General features: G+C 31.3%; 5 protein-coding genes and 1 long non-coding RNA gene across 10 annotated transcripts; 3 read left to right on the top strand and 3 right to left on the bottom strand.

Annotated features, from left to right (window-relative positions):
• Positions 1 to 705: 705 nt before the first annotated feature.
• Positions 706 to 3,264, top strand: LOC108762449 (GPN-loop GTPase 2). Its single transcript, XM_018509457.1, has 8 exons — positions 706 to 803; positions 880 to 1,061; positions 1,137 to 1,244; positions 1,705 to 2,012; positions 2,185 to 2,390; positions 2,467 to 2,581; positions 2,666 to 2,861; positions 2,941 to 3,264. The coding sequence occupies exons 4-8, from the start codon at positions 1,892 to 1,894 to the stop codon at positions 3,176 to 3,178; spliced, it is 876 nt and encodes a 291-aa protein (XP_018364959.1). The 5' UTR covers positions 706 to 803; positions 880 to 1,061; positions 1,137 to 1,244; positions 1,705 to 1,891; the 3' UTR covers positions 3,179 to 3,264.
• Positions 3,183 to 7,190, bottom strand: LOC108762446 (trafficking protein particle complex subunit 13). Of its 4 annotated transcripts, none has more exons than XM_018509451.1 (11): positions 5,690 to 5,732; positions 5,541 to 5,588; positions 5,082 to 5,250; positions 4,905 to 4,989; positions 4,676 to 4,803; positions 4,479 to 4,596; positions 4,278 to 4,374; positions 3,881 to 4,107; positions 3,701 to 3,801; positions 3,483 to 3,630; positions 3,183 to 3,409 (listed from the first exon to the last, which is right to left on the bottom strand). In XM_018509451.1, exons 2-11 carry the CDS (start codon positions 5,581 to 5,583, stop codon positions 3,320 to 3,322), a joined length of 1,206 nt encoding a protein of 401 aa, XP_018364953.1. In that variant the 5' UTR covers positions 5,584 to 5,588; positions 5,690 to 5,732; the 3' UTR covers positions 3,183 to 3,319. The 4 variants fall into 4 exon arrangements, with proteins under 4 accessions (XP_018364953.1, XP_018364954.1, XP_018364955.1 ...); XM_018509452.1 differs by lacking the exon at positions 5,690 to 5,732 and adding an exon at positions 5,657 to 5,682; XM_018509453.1 differs by lacking the exons at positions 5,541 to 5,588; positions 5,690 to 5,732 and adding an exon at positions 7,121 to 7,190 and having other exon boundaries at positions 3,184 to 3,409.
• LOC108762448 (erlin-2-B) lies at positions 6,469 to 8,191 on the top strand. 2 transcript variants are annotated; one of them, XM_018509455.1, is made up of 5 exons: positions 6,469 to 6,629; positions 6,890 to 7,017; positions 7,105 to 7,294; positions 7,385 to 7,643; positions 7,736 to 8,191. In XM_018509455.1, exons 2-5 carry the CDS (start codon positions 6,910 to 6,912, stop codon positions 8,160 to 8,162), a joined length of 984 nt encoding a protein of 327 aa, XP_018364957.1. In that variant the 5' UTR covers positions 6,469 to 6,629; positions 6,890 to 6,909; the 3' UTR covers positions 8,163 to 8,191. The 2 variants fall into 2 exon arrangements, with proteins under 2 accessions (XP_018364957.1, XP_018364956.1); XM_018509454.1 differs by having other exon boundaries at positions 6,469 to 6,725; positions 7,736 to 8,190.
• Positions 8,192 to 9,198: 1,007 nt separating this feature from the next.
• On the bottom strand, positions 9,199 to 13,719 carry LOC108762441 (protein msta). Its single transcript, XM_018509446.1, has 7 exons — positions 13,663 to 13,719; positions 13,059 to 13,254; positions 12,526 to 12,753; positions 11,048 to 11,332; positions 10,100 to 10,384; positions 9,792 to 10,002; positions 9,199 to 9,590 (listed from the first exon to the last, which is right to left on the bottom strand). Exons 1-7 carry the CDS (start codon positions 13,710 to 13,712, stop codon positions 9,289 to 9,291), a joined length of 1,557 nt encoding a protein of 518 aa, XP_018364948.1. The 5' UTR covers positions 13,713 to 13,719; the 3' UTR covers positions 9,199 to 9,288.
• LOC108762443 (uncharacterized) lies at positions 11,153 to 14,733 on the top strand. Its single transcript, XR_001940167.1, has 3 exons — positions 11,153 to 11,226; positions 13,703 to 13,861; positions 14,665 to 14,733. It is a non-coding gene; the product is annotated as an uncharacterized LOC108762443 (long non-coding RNA).
• LOC108762442 (protein msta) lies at positions 14,486 to 18,634 on the bottom strand. Its single transcript, XM_018509447.1, has 9 exons — positions 18,195 to 18,634; positions 17,796 to 17,854; positions 17,084 to 17,303; positions 16,582 to 16,832; positions 16,155 to 16,322; positions 15,649 to 15,875; positions 15,112 to 15,322; positions 14,858 to 15,003; positions 14,486 to 14,780 (listed from the first exon to the last, which is right to left on the bottom strand). Exons 1-9 carry the CDS (start codon positions 18,207 to 18,209, stop codon positions 14,548 to 14,550), a joined length of 1,530 nt encoding a protein of 509 aa, XP_018364949.1. The 5' UTR covers positions 18,210 to 18,634; the 3' UTR covers positions 14,486 to 14,547.
• Between the last annotated feature and the right edge of the window lie 2,073 nt (positions 18,635 to 20,707).

The following is a 20,707-nucleotide window of genomic DNA, read 5'->3' as shown; positions in this document are numbered from 1 at the left end:
TTTTTGGACATATATATATATATATATATATAAATTTTCTTTTATATCAAATCATTAGATTTTCATAGCATATATTTACAATTATATAATATATTTGAATATTTCTCTATATAAATATATGTTTTAAATGTGATTTAATATTTTTCCTAATTTTTCTACATTTTCTCTTTATTTTTTAATACATTTACAACTTATTTTTATTAATTTTCACTAAGTTCAGATTATTTCATTACAATAGTAGTTTATACTATATATAATGATTTTTATAATTATAATGGGCTCATAAATCATAAATTACAGATTATTTCATTACATTTATTCGCGTTGCATGCTTCACATGCTCCTATAACAGCTCTTACTCACTCCAACGCATTTGTTGAAATGCGACGCGAATAAATATAGTGAGTTTTGACAGAGCGAAAAAAGGATGAAAAGAGAAAGAAGTTTAGGTAGTAACAATGGCAACGCTAGGTAACTTATAGCGTTTTCGGCTTGATTAGGTTTGCACCAACCTTGGTTGGATTAATCCAGATTAATCTTTCCTATTGGTTGACGTCACCCGCTCTACCAATAGGAGAGCACAAAACGTCATTAATCCAACCCAGGTTGGTGCAAACCTGGTCGGGCCGAAAACGCTATTATTTCACGCATGCGCACTCCATTTCGGCCGACACTAACATCAAAGGTGCCGACAGAGAGTTGCGTCTTGCGCCACTGTATTAACTGTATATGCTGTACCTCAAGTTTGATCTCTTTCTTATTAAATTTTCACGGGCTGCTCTAACCGGCTATACGTATTACACGTACGTTTTATAGTATTATACGTATTCTACATACATATTATACGTAAGCAGCTCTTAAATTGCCAACCCTGCTTAGGACTCGACTCATCGCATCACTAGTCCTGAATGTCCTGATAATTTGTGATCATCATGAAGTTGAATTAGGTTATGTCAGTTGGCGAGACTTCGGAGTTAGGAATGCGAAAGAAATATGAGTGAACGTGCCTGTGGTATTGTTACAAATACCTATCACACTGATATTGTTTTAAAATCCTATAGGTACTGCACAGTTATATACGATCTTTTTAAGAAACAAGTGTTGTTTACTGCACTGTTATATTTTTATTTTTATAGCAATCGAACGTTACTGATCGTAACACACTTCAAAAAGTTTGGGACATTGCTGATAATAAATCGCGAATCTGCTGCGAATGGTTACAGTAGCGATGTGTTCACAATAAAGTAAGTCATGATGTATTTGTAAGTTATGTAGTTGTAATAATCATAGGAAGTATAATAATTATCATAATGTAATAATGTAATAATACATATTCTATAATAAGCCATTAGTAATAAATTAGAAGCTAGGAATTGACCAATCACAGTCAATTATTCTTCTTGCATTTGACTATGATTAGTCAATTTTTAGCTTCTGACTTCTAATTTATTACTAACAGCTTATTGTAGAAGGCCCATTACGATTACGATGCTTATCTAGCGATACGATAGTCAATAATGAGAATAAGGTTAGGTGAAATCCATGAGCATCGTGAGATCAATTGATAGGCTAAACCACAGAACAATATTAAAAACATTTAAAATATTAAAAATATTATTTAAGATAATATTAAAACTATGATTGTAGCGTTACAATAAATCCAGATGGGCCTTAATGCATTATCTATTTAATAAAAATTTGCAGGACAGTCTTTGGCAATGAGAACAATGACATTGATTTAGCTGCTAGATATATAGCACAACAAATTAACATTGAGAAACCATTACTGCTATCAATAGCACTAAAAGATTATGACTTGAATACTTTGAAGTCCATTGTTGCTGCTATAAATCAGATAAAACCATGGTAATGTTACATTAGTTAAAGTATCATGAGCTTAATCTTTGGTCAACTTGTTATTGGCCCACCTGGTAGTGGAAAAACAACATATTGCAATGCAATGTCCAAATTTTTGGAGTCCATTGGAAGGAAAGTAGCTGTCATTAATATCGGTATGTTAATTCAATATTTATTCTATAACTTTTAACGACAGTATCGATATCAGTTGCACAGGTATGGTGATAAAAAAACCAGTGCTGCAACATTATACTGGCACAGTGTTAAGAATTAGGATAGAAGTACGGTTATGCTTTTTTTTTCCTGAAATCTAAGCAAACATTTTAGATCCGGCAAATGAAAATATGGAGTATACTCCAGCGGCAGATATATCTGAATTAATTAAACATGAAGAGGTCATGACACATTTTGGACTTGGACCAAATGGAGCTTTAATTTACTGTATGGAATTCTTAGAAACCAACATCAAATGGCTTATCACTAAAGTTTTGAATTTAAAGGATCACTACCTTATTTTTGATTGTCCTGGTCAAGTGAGTCGTTTTTCTTAAATTTTTTTTTCTACTTTATATCTATATAATGCTAAATAATAAATTGTTAATGCATTAGGTTGAGTTATATACGCATCATAAATCAGTGAGCCAGATAGCAGAGAAATTAAACCAGAATTTAGTAAAATTATGCAGCGTGCATCTCGTGGATTCGCATCATTGCAGCGATCCTGGTAGATATTAATTCATTTACTCGAATTAGTTAAATAAACAATTATAAACTGTTAAAAATTACTAATCATTGTTATTATTTATAGGAAAATATCTATCCTCTCTAATTCTTTGCACAACAGTGATGTTACAAATAGGGTTACCTCATGTAAATATAATGACAAAGTTTGATGAAATGAAAAAGTTCAGCGATCAGCTAGCATTCAATATAGATTTTTACACTGAAGTACTGGATTTAAATTATCTCTTGGAGCAGTTGGATGAAAATCCCTTCACTGCAAAGTAAGTCAAATATAGCTAAATAAAAATGTGTCATTAGAATTGAAATACAGAGAAAACTTATATTTGTAATATTTTATAGGTACAAAAAACTTAATACTGCGCTAGTATCAATAATTGAAGACTATAGTCTCGTTAATTTTATACCATTGGACGTTACAAACAAAGCATTGTTGCTACAAGTAAAGAACGCGGTAGATAAAGCTAATGGATATGTATTCGGTGGCAATGAGCCACGAGACGTTCAAATGTTACTCGCATGTGCAGTAGGAGCAGTCAATGAAACTGAAAGGATGGCAACATTGGATGAATATTTATGAACGTTATCACTTTAGAGTGATTCTAACATACATCTCTAATATATTCATTTTTATGTAAGAATATCTTGACATCATTTTTATTATGTTTATAAATAATAAATGCTGTGTAATTAATAAAAGTGCTCTTGTTATGTGCATTTTTCAATCCAATTGATTAACAAAAATTTGTGCTAGATCGTAGTCGTAGACCCTTTTTAAAAATGTGTCCGTAAGTTTTAAACCGGAAATAGTCTGTAAAACAGCAATATTTAATAAAATGCATTAAAAAATGCATCCTTATAATTCTCATAAATAAGTTACTCACGATAATGCCTGTATCCAAAGTAATGAAGCAGAGAGGTATATCCATAGAACCTCCAGGTTTCAAAGTGCCAATTATTGTGTCAGACATCCCACACCAAGCTATGGAATTATTTGACTCTAAACTCAGTAATAATTCCATACTTCTTTCTCTGTACAGAGGAATGAAAGAATTGTTATTATATTCACGATAATTCTGTGTATTTTTGCACTCACACTTACGATGTATTTATTACATGACATGTACAATTAACTGGTTCTTCAAGATAAGCCTTTAAAGGAATATCCTTTATGATAACCCTCAGATCTCCATACTCAGGTGCCTGAGACAAACGAATTATGTTGGTGCATTATTTTATACATAACTTTTATACGTACACATTAAAGAATAGTATAACATACCATTCTCTGCAATTGACTTGTTTGCAATCTTCCTCTTTCTCCCAAATTACTTCTCCACACAATATCCAATTTGCCAATATTTGTTGCATTTTGCATCATTTTCGGATCTTTTAACAAGCTTAACTGTGGCTTTAAACAATATAGATATTGTCTACTACAGCCTGCATCTAATAAATTTACACTTCCGTAGATAGAGTCTCCCTCATCGTTTGTATTTAATGTAGTCACTAAAATATGACGCGTTTCGAGTTTAAGGCTTTTAAGCCGGTATTTATAATCACCTTATTTCAAAAGTATCTAAAGATGCTAATACGGCTCTTTGATTGGCTTATGACATCTTAAATATAAGAATTATGAATACATGCTTTAGTCAACATTACAGTATATGAGAACTCACCGCTAAATAAGTGGGACGATTCAAGAGCAACTTTTTCTAAGCAAATTGGCCCAGCTGTTAGATTCTGTATTTGTGCTTCGAGATATACCTCATCTGACTTTAATAAATATCATGAAACCGCGAAAGTAATACACACACACACACACAAATAAGAGCATTAATATATCATAGTATTAATATAACTAAATACTTAGGTATTACCTCTGCATTATAAAATTTAGTCTTCACATCAAGTGGTTTAACTACCTGGAACTTGAAATATTTTCTAAATGACAGTGGAGGTCCAATCTGATTTGTATAAGATACTTCACAAACTAATCTAGAGATATAAGAAAGATATATTTTACATTTGAAGAAAAAATGAATTTTTTAATACAGAAACTTATAAATATCCTTACATATGTGTACCTATTTCCTTAACTTCATGATGAATAACTTCATCCACTGTACTGTCAGGTGCTAATTCTTTTCCTTCCAGGTTATTGCTAGAGAGTGGAATAACTTGTGTACTTGTTTGTAAATCTGCCTATAAAATGTAGAAACATACAATATTAGGAAATATAAAAATGTATTTGATGTCAAATAAGATCACTTGAGATAAAATCTTAATGTGTAATTTGAACTTACTTTTACAGTAACATTTTTTACCACTTGATTACTGCCATTGTGAACACATAAATAACTAGAGAATATCTCTCCTAAATATATATTTCTGAAATAATAAATATCAATTTCAATATTTGTTGAAATATATACTTTTCTTGTGATTAAACGGAAAGAAAAATTCTCGGGCAAGAGACATACCCAAAACTTTGAGGCAATACCATAAATTGTCCTATAGCAAGTGCCTCCATGCCTTGCAATGTTGTACAATCGTTTTTAAGTTCGTTGTTCAATGTATTACCTGGTAAGTCTGTAGAATCACATGTGACAACCATAGGACTAGCTAAGGTAGGTCGTGTCAATCTCATTACTATAAAAAACAATTTTTGTTCATAATTTCATTAATAGGTATAATTCTCTTCTACGTCATTTCTCCAATTAAAATATTGTTGTACATGTATCAAATAGTAATACTCTCTATCTCCAGGTAGAACATAAAAGTTATTGACATTTTAAAAAATGTCATTATATCTTTGTCATTAAAAATGACAAATAAAGTTATGATGACGTTCTTCTGACATCATATAATTTCTGTGTTCTATCTGGATAATCTAAAATATTGAAAAGAAATATAATTCTTACTGCTTCGCGACAAGTTACCTTTCAAAGTTAGTAAATGTTCACTTTTTGTTTTGACTTCCATTTTTGCTGTTTAAATCACGAAAAAAACGTTAAACAAACATGGTTAAATTATTTAAAAATTATTTATATATCACCGTGTCAAATCAACGTCACTTCAGGAACCTAACCTCGTTATCTTATGTCAGATTTGTAACTACACCACAATGGTACTTTCTACGCTTTCAGGTGCTTTCTACACTTAAACTAATAGCGTTTTCGGCCCGACCGGGTTTGCACCAACCTGGGTTGGATTAATGACGTTTTGCGCTCTCCTATTGGTAGAGCGTGTGACATCAACCAATAGAAAAGATTAATCCAACCCAGGTTGGTGCAAACCCGATCGGGCCGAAAACGCTATAAAACAGCCACATATTGTTGGGCAGTAGAGAGAAAAAGAAAGAAAAAGTAAAAAGTACACAAGATTCCGCTAAAAAAAACAAACTAATCAATAAATCGAAAATTAAATTTTTAATCGATCAGTCGATATATGGTTACGATTTATTTCGATATCATAATGCAAGTAGACACTACTACCCACTTGCATCATGTTTCGATACATAATTTAAAATATAGTTGTAAAGGATTTAGTCCTTTATTTTTTTAGAAATTATTAGAATTAATAATACGATATTATTATTTGTTATTTGCAATATTACTTTTTAAGTAAATTGATTCGACATTTTTGGCATTTTTGCACATAATATAATACCGTCAAAATAATTTTCAACATAGGTTTATTGCAGATATTTTACAGAGACTCTTTAATAAAAGAAAAATGAAAAGAAAGAGAATGTAATATATATAGTTCATATCTTTTAAAAAGATTGATACAGTTTCCATCGTTTCCGACGATTACATTATCCTAAGTCGATATATTTATTGAAGAAGTTGAGACTGTTGAGAGAACGCGCTAAGAATCAATGAATGTGCTATAGCTATCAGTTGAAATAGAAATGTCGAGGGATTTATTTCACAAATATGACCTTAATGAGCCATGTTGTGATTTATAGTTATAATTATATATCTATTATCGTATTGTAATATATACTTTCCGTCCTTTGGATGAAGGTATGCTTGCTTGATGCATTTGCCGAAAAGATAACCTCTTTTAATGGTTCTTCGAATTTTGGGGAATCGTGCCAGCGGCCGGTGGATTTGCTAATTGTACGCTATATAATTATCATTTTATGCTTATTCGTTACGTAACTATTCCTTCGCGCGATACTGTTATTTCAAGCCGCTCGAACTAGTGATTCACCTCTATATTTTGCTTATATTATATATGTGGCATTTAGTCTCATATACATCTTTTTCTGTATATTTTTCAGTGTATTATAAACGAGCGACTATGTTTGACCAAAGAATCATAGCAATCTGTTTTCTTGTGTGCTTTGTGATAGTATTTAACTTCTCCCTTCATCGTATTGAAGAAGGCCATGTAGGGGTGTACTTTCGAGTAAGTTGTTTCGAACAAGTCGTTCTTCCATTATCTCCAATAGTCTCATTCCTTTTAACTCTATGAATATTGATGAATATTTGTCAGGGTGGCGCACTATTACCTCAAGTGAGTAATCCAGGATTTCACATGATGATACCATTTTTGACCACATATCGTTCAGTTCAAGTAACACTACAAACAGATGAAGTGAAGAATGTGCCATGTGGAACTAGCGGTGGTGTTATAATCTACTTTGATCGTATTGAAGTTGTAAATATATTGGATGCAAACAGTGGTAAGTTGTGGAGTAGTTACTCTTTTAATTTTTAAGAACATTGATATTGTATATTTTTATTAATATATTAATATATATATTCTTGTTTAGTTTACAACATGGTGAGAAATTTCACAGCTGATTACGATCGCACTTTAATTTTTAATAAAGTGCATCATGAATTAAATCAATTTTGTTCTGTACATACACTGCACGAAGTATACATAGATCTGTTTGATCAAATTGATGAGAATCTGAAAACTGCGCTTCAAAGAGATTTGAATGAATTAGCACCTGGTCTTAACATACAAGCTGTAAGAGTAACAAAGCCAAAAATTCCTGAAACAATTAGGAAGAACTATGAATTAATGTAAGTATTCTGTTAATTAATTCAGTTCCTTTAGATTTCAATTTTCTTTATATTTTTGTAATTTATATATTAACTTGCTTTGAATTGTTTAGGGAAGCAGAGAAAACGAAACTGTTGATATCTACACAACATCAAAAAGTAGTGGAAAAAGATGCTGAGACTGATCGCAAGAAGGCCATCATTGAAGCTGAGAAAGAAGCGCAAGTTGCAAAAATTCAATATAATCAAAAGATTATGGAGAAAGAATCCCTGCAGCAAATGGCTGCAATAGAGGACGAGATGCATTTAGCAAGACAAAAGAGTCGTTCTGATGCAGAATTTTACCAGATGAAAATGCAAGCTGAGGCGAATACATTACTTTTGTCTAAAGAATTCTTAGAGCTCAAAAAGTACGAGTCATTGGCACACAATACGAAAATATATTATGGGCAAGACATTCCAAGGATGTTTGCATATGGAAGTTGTGTGAATGATGTCAATTTCAAATCTAATAGTAATATTGAAGAAAAAAAGTTATGAGCAATGAATAATGCTACAATTTGTATCTTATTATTATTATTATTATTATTATTACATAAGATGAAATATGAGTAATCTTATCTTTTTGGACAAAATACTTTTATGATAAGAAAATTGAAAACTTTGAAAAATTTACAAGTTCAAGTTGTGCGCAGGCACATTTTTTTCTATATAAAACATTACAAACATAGACTATACACACGATTTTAGAATTTCGGAGTGTTACTTATTCCTCCAAATTGTGTGAGATTAAAATTTTGTATGAATGTATTAAATCCATGTGGGTTAGAAGATACATTATGAATACATAAATACATAATATCTTTTTTTATCATACATAAGAACAGTTTCCTTAATACAAGACGATAAAGTATTATGTGATAACTACACAATCATAAATTATAATAATTATAATTACAAAAAAGAATATATCTAGACTAGAGACCTGAGAGAAAATAAAAATTGAAATAAAGTTTCAGTTCGGTTATAGTTATCGATAAGTTCCAATAACTATTTTAGAAACGACTTTTCTTCAAAGAAAAGACTTGTTTTCTTAAATGAAATAGAAATGTTAAAATTATATAATATTTAAAATATTAAAATTATATTATGGTTTATGTTTTATGATTATTAATCTTTAAAACAGTGCTGGGATTTACTTGCACATTTCGGCCGATTTTCAACTTAGTTCCTGTCCTCCTCGGTTCCTGCCGATTGACCTTTAGCTTGGGCGCGGGTCAGCACCGGCTGGTGAAGTAAGGGGTAGGAACCAAGCTGCAACGTGCAAATAAATCCCAACACTGCTCTAAAAAATTTGTAGTAGTTTGCATTTTTTATTAAATTTTTCGTTTATAACTGTACTTAGATTTTTTTTATATGAAAATATATAATTAGTAAAATTTGTTCATTTATCTTTCTCTCTTCCTCCCCCCCCCCCTCTCTCTCTCTTTGCGATGTATTAGAGAATAAAAAAAATTAATATCAAATTTAAAGGTAAACAAATTTTTGTTTATTTAATATATATGTGTAATGTGTTTCGATATTGCCTTTTTTACAAGGAAAATTAATCGTTTTTCAAATTTTTATACAAGTTGAGAAATATTGGGATGAAATGAAATGAAATGTGTCATTTGACTTTTTTACGGTGTTCCTTCGTTCTACGCATATGAACTTTGGGCTCCTCCAACGGTAAGGATTTAACGTCACTTATATTCTGATTTAGCGTCCGTAATTCCTCCAACGCTCTTTTAGCTAATTTCCCTTCTGGCGTGGTCAACGGTTCCAAAAGAAGCATGGTCAGAGCTTTTTTTAAAAGATCCCTAGCTTCTTCCAATTGACAGGTCAGCTGTGTTGAAAAAATCTCACGCGCGGAATAAGATCGATTTGCCAATATTATTATAGGCAAATGCATCTCGTATAACATTATGCCTGAAATTTATAATATTGATAAATATATTTTTCGTAATTATATAAAAGTACTTTTATAAAATGTTTTAATATTTACTTATTAATTTACTATTTGCTTATTATTTTTTCTACATATTCACAATTTGCTATCTTTTACATTCTATGTTATTCATCTATAATTAATATATAATTAGAATTAAATAAGCAATATTGTGTTCATACCTTTTAAACGTGATATACCTGGCTCTACTATATCTAAGACATCATAGATTTCCTTACACGTATCCAACATTTTTTGTACAACCTTTTTCTGAGGATTGAGAGACGTTATTTCTTTTCTACAAGCCGTTAATAATTTCTGCTTTAAAGACAACATTAGGAAGTGATTGGTATGCAGCGATCGGGATAGTTTTTTAAGCAAGCTGTCTATCTTCTGAAAAAATATTAGCTATTATTACTGCTATTATTACTGCTGTAATGATTATAAAAAAAAATGTTAAGTTCTAAACATATTTCCGATAATCACGAACTTTTATGTCAACGTCCTCACATTCGTCGATAAGTGTTCTGCATATGTTCAACGTAGCTCTGATCAGACGACCGCCGTAGGTTCTTTTGCACATCTGGCATTGCCATCGACTTCGTTCATATGGATCAACGGTGGAAGTATCTTGTATGCCTATAAATCCTTTTTTGCAACGCGGACATAACACGCTACTCAGATGCGACTGCAATTCGTATGGATCCGTACATAAAGAGCATTCGCATTCGAAATACTTTCCTTCTCGAAGATGATCTTTTCTATCAGCTGTACCCTAGTTAAATACATTGATAATTCAGTATTAGTTCTAAATTTTCCAGCAAAAGACACAGATAACACAATGTAACATAAAGATGAAATAATTGTATAACAACAATTAAGAAAAAAAATCAACAAATACAAATTACAATGATAAATAACAACAATTAAGAAAAAAAATCTTAATTTCAAAGAAATATCTCTTTACTCGTATTCAAAAAAATTATTTCTTTGGATCAATGAAAATAAGATATTCTTTGAAAATAATATTTTGTACATTCAAAGAAATAAAATATTGTATTTTTAAAGAAATTTTCATTGATCCAAAGAAATAATTTTTTTTAGCACGAGCAAAGAGATATTTCTTTGAAATTAAAAATTTTTTTTTTTCAGTGTATAATTCTATGATTGTTACTATGTTACACTACAGTGTTTATACATAAAACAAGAAAATATTGCTTTTTAAAATTTACTTATTATATATATTAAATAGATATTGTTAATAATAAGAATACCTTTTAGATCTAACGACGATAAAAATGTTTTTGATAAAAAGGCAGCTTTTAATTAAATCATTAGATATTATTGAATATAACTTAAATTGAATCTTCGAGTAATATTGAAATATCAGCAAAAAAAGTAACATATTAATTTCATTATATTTATGTAATTAACTGACCAGCAGCGACGAAGTATAGTTGAAAAGGATAGGTTCATTCTGTTTGATTGCTATACTCGCATAAACAGTCAGCTGAAAATTGTCGTCTACGGTGAGATGAGTATTGCCTCTGCAATCATGAGCCATCAAAGTTGCTTCAATGTATAAACCTCGCAGAAGGAGACCATCAAGGGCACTAGGTGATCGCAACTCGAAAGTATTCACATCCAAAATTCCGCACAATTTCTGCATTAATTCCGTGTTCGGCGGTTCAATCTCAGCCGGCCAACGAAGTCTTCGGATTACCTGTGTTACATATATACACAATACTGCACGTTACTGAATGGGATAACATCTCTTGATAAATATTGGGTTGGAGGAAAAGTTCTGCGGTATTTTTCCAAGCAGAACAACAAGTCATTATGATATTAATATGATGTCAAAATGACTCCAAAATAATCGTTAAAAGTCATTTTTCAATCATTTTCGATTCATTTTAATATCATTTTGACGTTATCGTGACTTGCTGTTCTGCTTGGGTTGTTAGCTCAAAATTATATAACAATATCTTCGTTAAAAATGACCAAAATTTCAATTTAAAAAAAAAAGGTTTTAAAGCTTGAAATCTCTACTTTCGAATGGTTACTATATTTTTTTAATTTATGTGAGTTTAATAATTTTTATATATAGAAAACTACGAGCTGAAAAAAGAGAAATTTTTCTTCTCACTTTGTGGGTCTGTCATGTGCCAAATAAATTTGTGAAAATTTTCGACTATCTATATCGTGAAAGTTTGGAGTTTTCCTTACAAAATCGTTTTTTAAAAATGTTTCTACAATTTTTTGTTCTTGAATTATTCGAGAGAGTAAAAAGAAACATTCTGACTTTGTTCATAACTCCATAAATTATTGTACTGCAATTAAAAAAACAGATACTTAAACAAAGCTGAAACGTTGCTCTATCAAATAGTACCACGCTAATTTTTTAAATGTAAAATATATAGAAATTTGAGTTAAAAATATGATATTACTATCCTTAACTATTGCGCAATGGGGAAAAAAGTAATATCATATTTTTAGCTCAAATGTACATATATTCTATTTTTTTTAAATTGGCAATTATACCACTTGTACAGAACAACGTTTCAGCTTTAAGAATCTGTTTTATTAATTACGATACGATGATTTTTAACGAAGTTATAAGCAATCAAAATCAAAATGCTCTTTTATAATATTTAATCCACGTGTAACTTGATAATAAAAAGTCGTAGGAACATTTTTTTTAAATGAACTTTTAAGAAAAACTTTAAGCTTTCATGTTAGATTGTCGAAAATTTCGCAACAAATATATATTCTGTATATAATTTTGAGCTAACAAAATTCCGCAGAACTTTTCTAACCCAATATCTTAGGAATATTTACGCTATTCCTTTATATTGCATAGTGAATTGTGGATTAAACGTTCAAAATATATAAAAATCTAATTTATGCAAAACTCACGTCTACAACATTGACTTCTCTGTCCCTCCAAACGGACGTGCCAATCCTTTTATCCAAATGAGCCTCCATACAATCTATTTTTTCCCACACAGCTGGATTCTTGTGTTTTATTATCCATAGCCGCAAGGCCAATAAAATTCCTGCTGCATCAATTCCGCTTTCTGTTAATAGATCTCGATTATCTTTAAATATTTGGCATTCTTCATTCGTATGATGATTTGTCCGTATCTTCAAAGATAGGAAAAAGAAGATTAAAAATGATATTTTGAAAGTATCATAATGTTATGTAATGCGTGCAGCGATTCTCAAACTTTATTTTTGTTATATTATTTTTGTCTTTCTTAGATAAGCAAATCTTAGATAAACAAAATGTCATACAGTTACTGATTGCATACATTTTTCCCAAGTAATCTTGCTCGTAAGAGTTTTTAAGTTTTATCCAGTGCATCGTGCGAAAATATTTCTTTTCTCGTATGATAACAAATTCTTTCTCTTTGAGAGAATGGCCGATGTAATGTATTTCAGTTTATTACCTCGCATGCTACGCTGCACAGCGGCACAAATTTACATCTGGAGCAAGCGTACTGCCTTTCTTCGCCAATTTTTGGTAACGTGCGCATACAGGCAAAACAGAAACAATCCTTCTTATACACCATCGGACCGACCGCGATCGGTTCTTCCCGAATTATAACTTCCCCTGATGCTATGTTTTTAGCTGTTACGAGATACCTTATAAACAAAAGATATATAAGATTGCAAAAATAATTACAATTATGCAAAATTAAATATGTAATTGCTTCAATATATAGCACAAACTGTTTATTTTGTAAATGCAAAAAGTGCTAAATTTATTTTAATAACAAAATCATAAACATATAAAGGAATTCATTTCTTCTATATTAGTTCTATAATTCCTTTCAAAATTATTTAATAAAAGACAAAAAAAATAACAATTTAACTGTATAAAATAAAGAGTGTTTGCAAATGATAAGATAATGTTTTCAAATGATTATATGTTTCGTGACTTCACCACAATTTGATTATACATTGATTATACATTTATTGATAGACATATACATAGATTACACAAACGTATTAATATTATGCTAAATAGCTAATTTGTAATTGCAATTATACCTTCCAAGTTTCTTCGAATGCGCAATCTTATACTTTGTAGTGGGCGTCATGTCTCCAGATTACTTCCTTCAAGTTAGCGATAGTCGATCCGTAACTGGCATCAGCAAGCAGGCATCAGTAATACGAACCGTTTTCCTTAGGCGCTCACGCGACACGCTGTATTATTAGACATCGCATGGCATCGCGCGCAATCTGTAATGTTAGTATGCAGAACGTGATGCACGCATTGGCAGTTACAACAAAACGATAAAAATTTCTTTATTTTTGTATAAGAACTCCAAATAAAAAAAATTAATAGCTCTATTAAGTATGTTATATATGTACAACAAAAAAAAGAAAAATCTACTAAACATCTTTTCAAGGAAAACTCATACCGTTGAGAAAATCCCATGTAAATTTTTTGTGTACACACGCTATATCTATAATATGTATACATATATTTAGTACAAAATCAGAAATATTCTTAAAATGATGTATAAATTTCTTTAATTTCAAATTACTGAGATATTTTCCTACTCTATACAAAAACAATTCAATAATAATCAAGTCTATTGTAATTCATTGTAATATACTACACATAATATTTTAAAGAAAGATATTTGTGTGTATATTTAGGATAATATTTCTTAGTTTATCCTGCTTCCAATTTCTGTCATATATTCTGTACATATATATTCATTTATTACATGTTAAGTTCTTGCAAATTAGATAAGTATAAATATTTTCCATATAATTTTCTCTTCTGATTGTTTCATAAAATCATTTCTCTTGATTAATAAATATAAGCAGATGGAATTGGCTATTAGTAATAAGAAACCTCAAGAAGTATAGCGTTTATTAATATAAGTAAGTTTATACAAGTAACGAGGTTTTTACAAAAGATACTTATAAATCATTTATGGACTGTTCCAGTTGAATTATAGATTCTTTTGCGACGAGTCCTATTTGTCCTTCGGACGTCTCTGATGGTTCTAAGCTTAATATCGTAACCGCCTCTTTTAGGATATTAGCCGCTTCTATCATTTTGGACTTCAGTCTGGCTTCGTCAATAACACCGGCATTCCACTGACCTTTAGCCAAGAATAGTAACGGTGCGTGTAACTCGTATAACGTCATACCTGCCAGAAAAAGATAAGGCAATAAAGTTATCCAAACATCTTTCCTCTAATTGGAAACACACTTAAGAAACACATACCTCTTACACGACTATATCCCGGCTCCATAACGTCCAATACTTGAAGCAATAAACGGCACATATCGACTTTGTGCTCCAATACAACATCTGGCAAATCATCTAACAAGTACTCGTCAACTCGACCGTACATTTGAGTCAATGAGTGCCTAAGAAATATTGTTTTTAGGAATTATTAATAATATAACGTGAAAAGTGTATACGAAAAAAAAAATATATATTCTTAGAGTTAACTTCGCCGAATTTAATTAATTTACCTTAACATTGAAAGAAAGGCATGCCGGGGATGTAAAATTAATCGGTACTTTCTCATAACGGTTTCCCTTTCGTAAATCGCATCAGCTCCGTCAGCTCCACTGATTGCTTCAGCGGCGTCTACTTCCGCTTGAATGATCCGGAGAACTTTTCGCACTGCTTGTCCGTTGGTAGAAAAATCGCAATGCGTACATTTCCATGTACTTTCCGAATCTAATAAATATTTTTAATTATAAAGACATAATTACTATTTTATATTCTAAATATTAATAGATTCGAAACTTCTATCAATGTCATTATATGGAATCGCCAAATATTGAAATCAATATAATTTCAATTCCTGACACTGAAAAAATTTTATGTTGATTTTTGCATTTTGTTTATTGCGAAATAAGCATAAGAAACATTTATTATTACATGATTAGGATGTCTAAAACTGAGCTCAACTGTACCTATTTCAATAATCCTTGATTTCTGTTCAATTAACGTCACATACAACTTAAAAGGAAAAAAATATAATCGACACTATTGCACAATACCTAAAGAATCCAGTGGTAAAACAATCCCGTTGTCGCATTTGTTACACTTCAGCGAGGACATGTGAGTGCCCAATTCCGTAGGATCTGAACATCGCGGGCACGCGCAGGCGAAGTGTTTGCCCTCGAGTAGATGCTCTCTCCGTAGGATCGTCGGAAGTAACGAGTGCGTGTAACTCGCGTAAAGTTCACCGCCCACAGGAATTTTAAGTGTAGTACGCAGCCGTATCCTGTAGAATGGCGTGTATAATTGCTATTTGCATTTAATACGGGACTATCTTCATCAGCATAATAAACCGTGTGAGATTTCCTGAAGGATCGCACAGGGTGTAAATTAATTGAGGAAAGACTGTGCACGAGCATGTAACAAGTAAGTAAAATGCTGTTGTTTAAGATACCGCGCTTAAATTTTTTGCTGGCAGTAAATGTTTAGTGTCGAGTATCATTACAAAGAATTGCGTTTTTATTTCGTTAAGTAATTCATAGGTAACGATTATTAATTGATATACCTATAATCAACTGGCGATATGCTGTGAGATGTGTTCGAGACACATGAGTGATTCATCATAGCGACTGTTGGATAAAGACCACGTGCGCTGAATCCTTTCACCGTCCGAACTTCGAACGTATTAATCTCCAAAATACCGCATATCGTTTGTATATACTCCTCTGAGAATCTGCAAATATTTATTGACTGTTCCATTTCAAATAATACAGTTCCACATTAAAACAATATTAAGCAGTTCCTAGACGCACAATATTATTGCGCAATAATTTTGTACTGTGTTATTGATGCCTCCTTTAAACAATTTAAAACGAACAGTTTGGAAGCTCAATAAGTCTCCATACAATTAATAATATTATACAATATCAGGTATTGTGCAACAATATTAATCGCCTAGGGACCGCTTTAGTAAAATGCCGCAATAAATATACCTATCAAATTTGAGCCGTTTTCTCAGGTAATCTACAATATTGACTTGATCTGACTTCCATTGATTTTTTTGACATCTTATTTTATTATGCGCTTCCATATCCTTTATCTCTTTGTTCCATCTTTCGACGTTTCTCTCCGACTCCAACAATAGTCTCAACGGCGTTATGCATTCTAATTGCGGAACACCGTTTTCGCTATTCCCATCCAGCACGGCGTCTACGTTAAACTTCTCGTTCGCCTGTGTAAACACCTGCCCAAGAAAATAGATCTTTAGATATGCAAAACACAATATCAAGAAGAAATAGATATAACGCTATAAGAAAGCTATATAACTATAACTATATGTATTTGTATGAGTATAAAGATTAAAATGAAAATATACTGCAAAACTTTCCAATACTTTCCATAGCTCTTCACTTATTGAAAAGATTTTACAATCACAATTTTTCGCAGAATTTAAGAAAGTTTCGAAAAAAGCTTTTCAATTAAAATCTTATTTACCTGGCATTCGTAATCTTTATGTTGTGGAGCATTTTCGCATTCTTGGCCACATACGGGCCATCCGCACTTGGAACATAGCGGTTTGTCATCCGGTTCAGGGGGCCAAGGTGTAAAGCAGGAGAGACACAAGGGATACGTACATGCCTTCGGCCCAACGATAAAGGGCATTTCCGTGACGATTTCTTCACCAGCATGTAGTTCTCTATTCGCGACCATGTATCTGTTAAATCAAATGTAATTTTTTTTAACAAACACTTTAATAAAACATATGCGATCAAAATATAATTAGAGTCCAACTTGGAAAATTTCTGATATAATTTTCTTTGCGTCATATCAGTAAAAATTGCTGATATAATTTTATTTTTACGTCAAAGCAGATTTATTTCTTTCTAAAATCATAAACTTTTTTAATTCTCTCTTTGACAAATCTATTTTACTTTATATATATCATATTTGGATAATTTTACAAGTTTATATTACCATGTGAATCCCGTGTATTTATTAATACCTCCGGTTTCTTTAATTTTGCAAATGCTTCATTTAATTTAGATTAAGCATAATGCATAAGCCAAACAGCTTAATGCACCACGAATTTTTATTAAGAGACTATTATACTTACTTATTTAATTTAAAATTATTCGTAGATTTTCTGTTCCATATTTTATCTCAGATTTGAATAATTTATCAGCTCTACTCTTTCATTTTTTCTTACCTGCCAACCTGTTCATTCTGCAGCACTTTGTATGCCTGCGATGCGGATACGCCACTTTGCTAAAATAATAAGAAAACGAAATCGTGTGTTGTTAAAACTCAAATTATTATATTGTAAATTGCACGGATTAATGTTACAAGTTTTAACATCTCTCGCGAAAATTATAACTAGATAAGAATATCTAAGAACGTAGGAATAATTAGGGTGTAAATTTCGTCAAACTCTAATTAACTCGATTAGCTATTAATTCAACTAGTCAAATTTATTTGCTGTAAAATGTCTCTATCCGATATAGAAATGAAATTAATATATATGTCATGGATTACATTACAAATGTTTATATATATATATATATATAATAAAGTTAATTAGTTTGATTCAAGTATTACTGTGACATACCGATTCTTGTGACATGCTCAGTTGAGAATCAAGCTAACGAGAAGCAATTAACTTCCCTCGTCGATGAGTTGTTAATACCGCAACGATTGAAGGCCTGTGCTTGAACTGAGCCGGAGATCGTACTTACCAGGTGCTTTATATTCTTGGCTTATTAAAAATATCGCACATAAGCTCTGCCAATAGTACAATCTACAGTTTCTACTAGACGAATAGCGAGATTTGTACCGCTTTCGGACACGACGCGTTGCGATCAGAAACGTCGCGACTACGCGGTCGGTGTGTATTTTTGGGACTCCAAATATACAGAAGCATTCAAAAGCTGATCGTTTTCGGCAGATCCATCGTGACTATGCATTGCGAATACTAATCTTCTTGCGCGCTATTTATTATTAATTTTTCCGTTATTGCTTTCTTAACAGCGTGTCAAGCAATTTCAAATTGCAATATTTATATCGGACTTCTATCATAATTATAATAGAAACATGTTATTGGAATACAAAGTTAAAGTGTACGTGTAAAATATTGTTTTGTTACAAGAGATTATATTTCATTCTCATCTTTAAATAATATTTTAAGAATCATAATAGCAAAATTAAGTTTATTTTTTTTAATAAATAGTTTCAGTGATAATCAACTTATTAATATTATTTGGTATGCACATTTAATATCTACTAATCTCATCATGTTGTGAATTAATAATTAAAATTGTTTAAATTGCCAGAATATTTCAAAATTACACTTAAAAACATTTCAATATTACATATTTAATTAGAGTAGCAATATTTACAATCATAATTAATATATAAAACATTAATATACACTTGAAGAAATCGAAAATCATCCTTGCACAAAAAATTTATCATCTTTTTTCAAAGTCTTACAAATTACGTATCCTCCAAAATAATGGGAAACTTTTCAATCTATAAAATTTCACCCGTTAATATATACAATGACATGCAAATATATGTCATTGTATATATATAATAAAATCAAATACAATAGGGCAAATACAATTTCATGTACAAAAACAAGTCAAAGCCAAATGTATAAATTAGGACGGCAAATTATAGAGGAAAGGCGCCTATTATGAGATACCGAGTTTTAGGATAAATGCTAGAAGTCCATAGGCAGAATTTGAAAAAATATTAAGTCATTTTGAAGGGGATTTAATAAGTTTTAAGATAACGTTACATAAAATTTAATTCAAATTCCATTTTTCTTTTAAATTAAAGAAATGTAAAAAGTGAGCAAATCGCAAAGTCAAAAAATTGTGCTCCTAATATGAGATGCCCCAAGAAATTGATAGTGAAACGCAAAGTATATCAGTATTGCAATAAAAAACTTGCAATAAATAAATTAAAAAACTTTATTTAATGTTTCTAAAATACAAACAAACACAGTCAGTGTGCGCAAAAAATGAGCATACGATAGATTATACCCAGAACTCGTTTTCAGATAGTTGGAATCAAGTATCACAGATATAGGCACTCGACGTTCATTCCGGTTGTTTTTTTTTATTATTGTACAATAACATCTATACTTTAGCAATGATTTTCACTATAACATAGGAACACAGGTTATTTCATATTAGGAATACCCTGGTATCTCATATTAAGCAATTCAACATATCCCATTCTATAATTAGTACGACCTTACTCTATCACTACATGAAGAATTTATTGCCAAATATTTATTTATTAAATAATAAACAAGGTTTAAATGCTCATCTCAATGAAACTTGAAGACATCCAAATTCTAAAATCTTGTTTTACAATAACTACAGACATGATCTAATAATGAATTTTCTACTAAATAGTTTTTAATCCAAGAGCAATAAATTTATGGTGGAACCAACAGATAGCGTTTATTAAGTTTAGCAGAAATACCGCTATCTCATATTAGGCGTCTATCTCATAATACAAGGCATTCCTCTATAATTTAGAAAAATATAAGTAAATATGCAGATTAGGGGAGCCCCCCCTCCTACATATACAATAATATGAGTATAAAATTAATTATGACATTGATGTTATTAATGTTATTATGTTGCTTTTAGTTGACGTACAGGATAATTAAATTTAGAATTATAATTGTAGCCTAGAATTGTATAATTACAGAAATTTTTCTGTAAACAATTCTGCCTATAAAATTATTCCCAATTTAATCGAACTACTCAGCAGACGCAGATTCGAACAGTTTGAACCGTTCGATCTATCAGACCTGATTTCACATTGAAGTCGAGCTCTGCGCTCGCGATTAATTGGATTAATACGAACATTTTCGCTTGAATTCACCTAAATGCCCGAGGTGTTGGATAGTCCCGATAGAACGGTGCTCGCAACTCAAACGTTTTCAGTTCGATCGCACAATTCAAATCTAAACGCCGATGTTGCCGATGCGGAACACTACCGTGCCGCCTCGGTCGCGCAGAAATAGGCCGGGCGTTTTTCTCACACCACACCACGTCGATACGCATGCGCATAGTCCGTGGGTCGCGGACTCTTTCTCTCCCT

This window comes from Trachymyrmex cornetzi, unplaced genomic scaffold (genome assembly GCF_001594075.2).
Source record: "Trachymyrmex cornetzi isolate Tcor2-1 unplaced genomic scaffold, Tcor1.1 scaffold299, whole genome shotgun sequence".
In the NCBI taxonomy this organism is placed as follows: Eukaryota; Metazoa; Arthropoda; class Insecta; order Hymenoptera; family Formicidae; genus Trachymyrmex; species Trachymyrmex cornetzi.
This window is presented reverse-complemented; position numbering and strand designations above follow the sequence as displayed.

Excerpts from the sequence above, each read along its gene's own strand:
- LOC108762449 (XM_018509457.1), top strand. The coding sequence starts at position 1,892 with ATGAGCTTAATCTTTGGTCAACTTGTTATTGGCCCACCTGGTAGTGGA. Across the intron at positions 2,013-2,184 it reads AGTAGCTGTCATTAATATCG|ATCCGGCAAATGAAAATATG; the intron begins GTATGTTAATTC and ends CAAACATTTTAG. Across the intron at positions 2,862-2,940 it reads GAAAATCCCTTCACTGCAAA|GTACAAAAAACTTAATACTG; the intron begins GTAAGTCAAATA and ends AATATTTTATAG.
- LOC108762442 (XM_018509447.1), bottom strand. Across the intron at positions 16,323-16,581 it reads AAACGGCTCAAATTTGATAG|ATTCTCAGAGGAGTATATAC; the intron begins GTATATTTATTG and ends AAATATTTGCAG. Across the intron at positions 15,323-15,648 it reads TTTACCACTGGATTCTTTAG|ATTCGGAAAGTACATGGAAA; the intron begins GTATTGTGCAAT and ends AATATTTATTAG.
- LOC108762448 (XM_018509455.1), top strand. The coding sequence starts at position 6,910 with ATGTTTGACCAAAGAATCATAGCAATCTGTTTTCTTGTGTGCTTTGTG. Across the intron at positions 7,018-7,104 it reads ATGTAGGGGTGTACTTTCGA|GGTGGCGCACTATTACCTCA; the intron begins GTAAGTTGTTTC and ends AATATTTGTCAG. Across the intron at positions 7,295-7,384 it reads TATATTGGATGCAAACAGTG|TTTACAACATGGTGAGAAAT; the intron begins GTAAGTTGTGGA and ends ATTCTTGTTTAG.
- LOC108762446 (XM_018509451.1), bottom strand. The coding sequence starts at position 5,583 with ATGGAAGTCAAAACAAAAAGTGAACATTTACTAACTTTGAAAG. Across the intron at positions 4,990-5,081 it reads GTATTGCCTCAAAGTTTTGG|AAATATATATTTAGGAGAGA; the intron begins GTATGTCTCTTG and ends TTATTATTTCAG. Across the intron at positions 3,631-3,700 it reads TGTCATGTAATAAATACATC|AGAAAGAAGTATGGAATTAT; the intron begins GTAAGTGTGAGT and ends TCCTCTGTACAG.
- LOC108762441 (XM_018509446.1), bottom strand. The coding sequence starts at position 13,712 with ATGACGCCCACTACAAAGTATAAGATTGCGCATTCGAAGAAACTTGGA. Across the intron at positions 13,255-13,662 it reads CATTCGAAGAAACTTGGAAG|GTATCTCGTAACAGCTAAAA; the intron begins GTATAATTGCAA and ends TTTGTTTATAAG. Across the intron at positions 10,385-11,047 it reads ACTATACTTCGTCGCTGCTG|GGTACAGCTGATAGAAAAGA; the intron begins GTCAGTTAATTA and ends GTATTTAACTAG.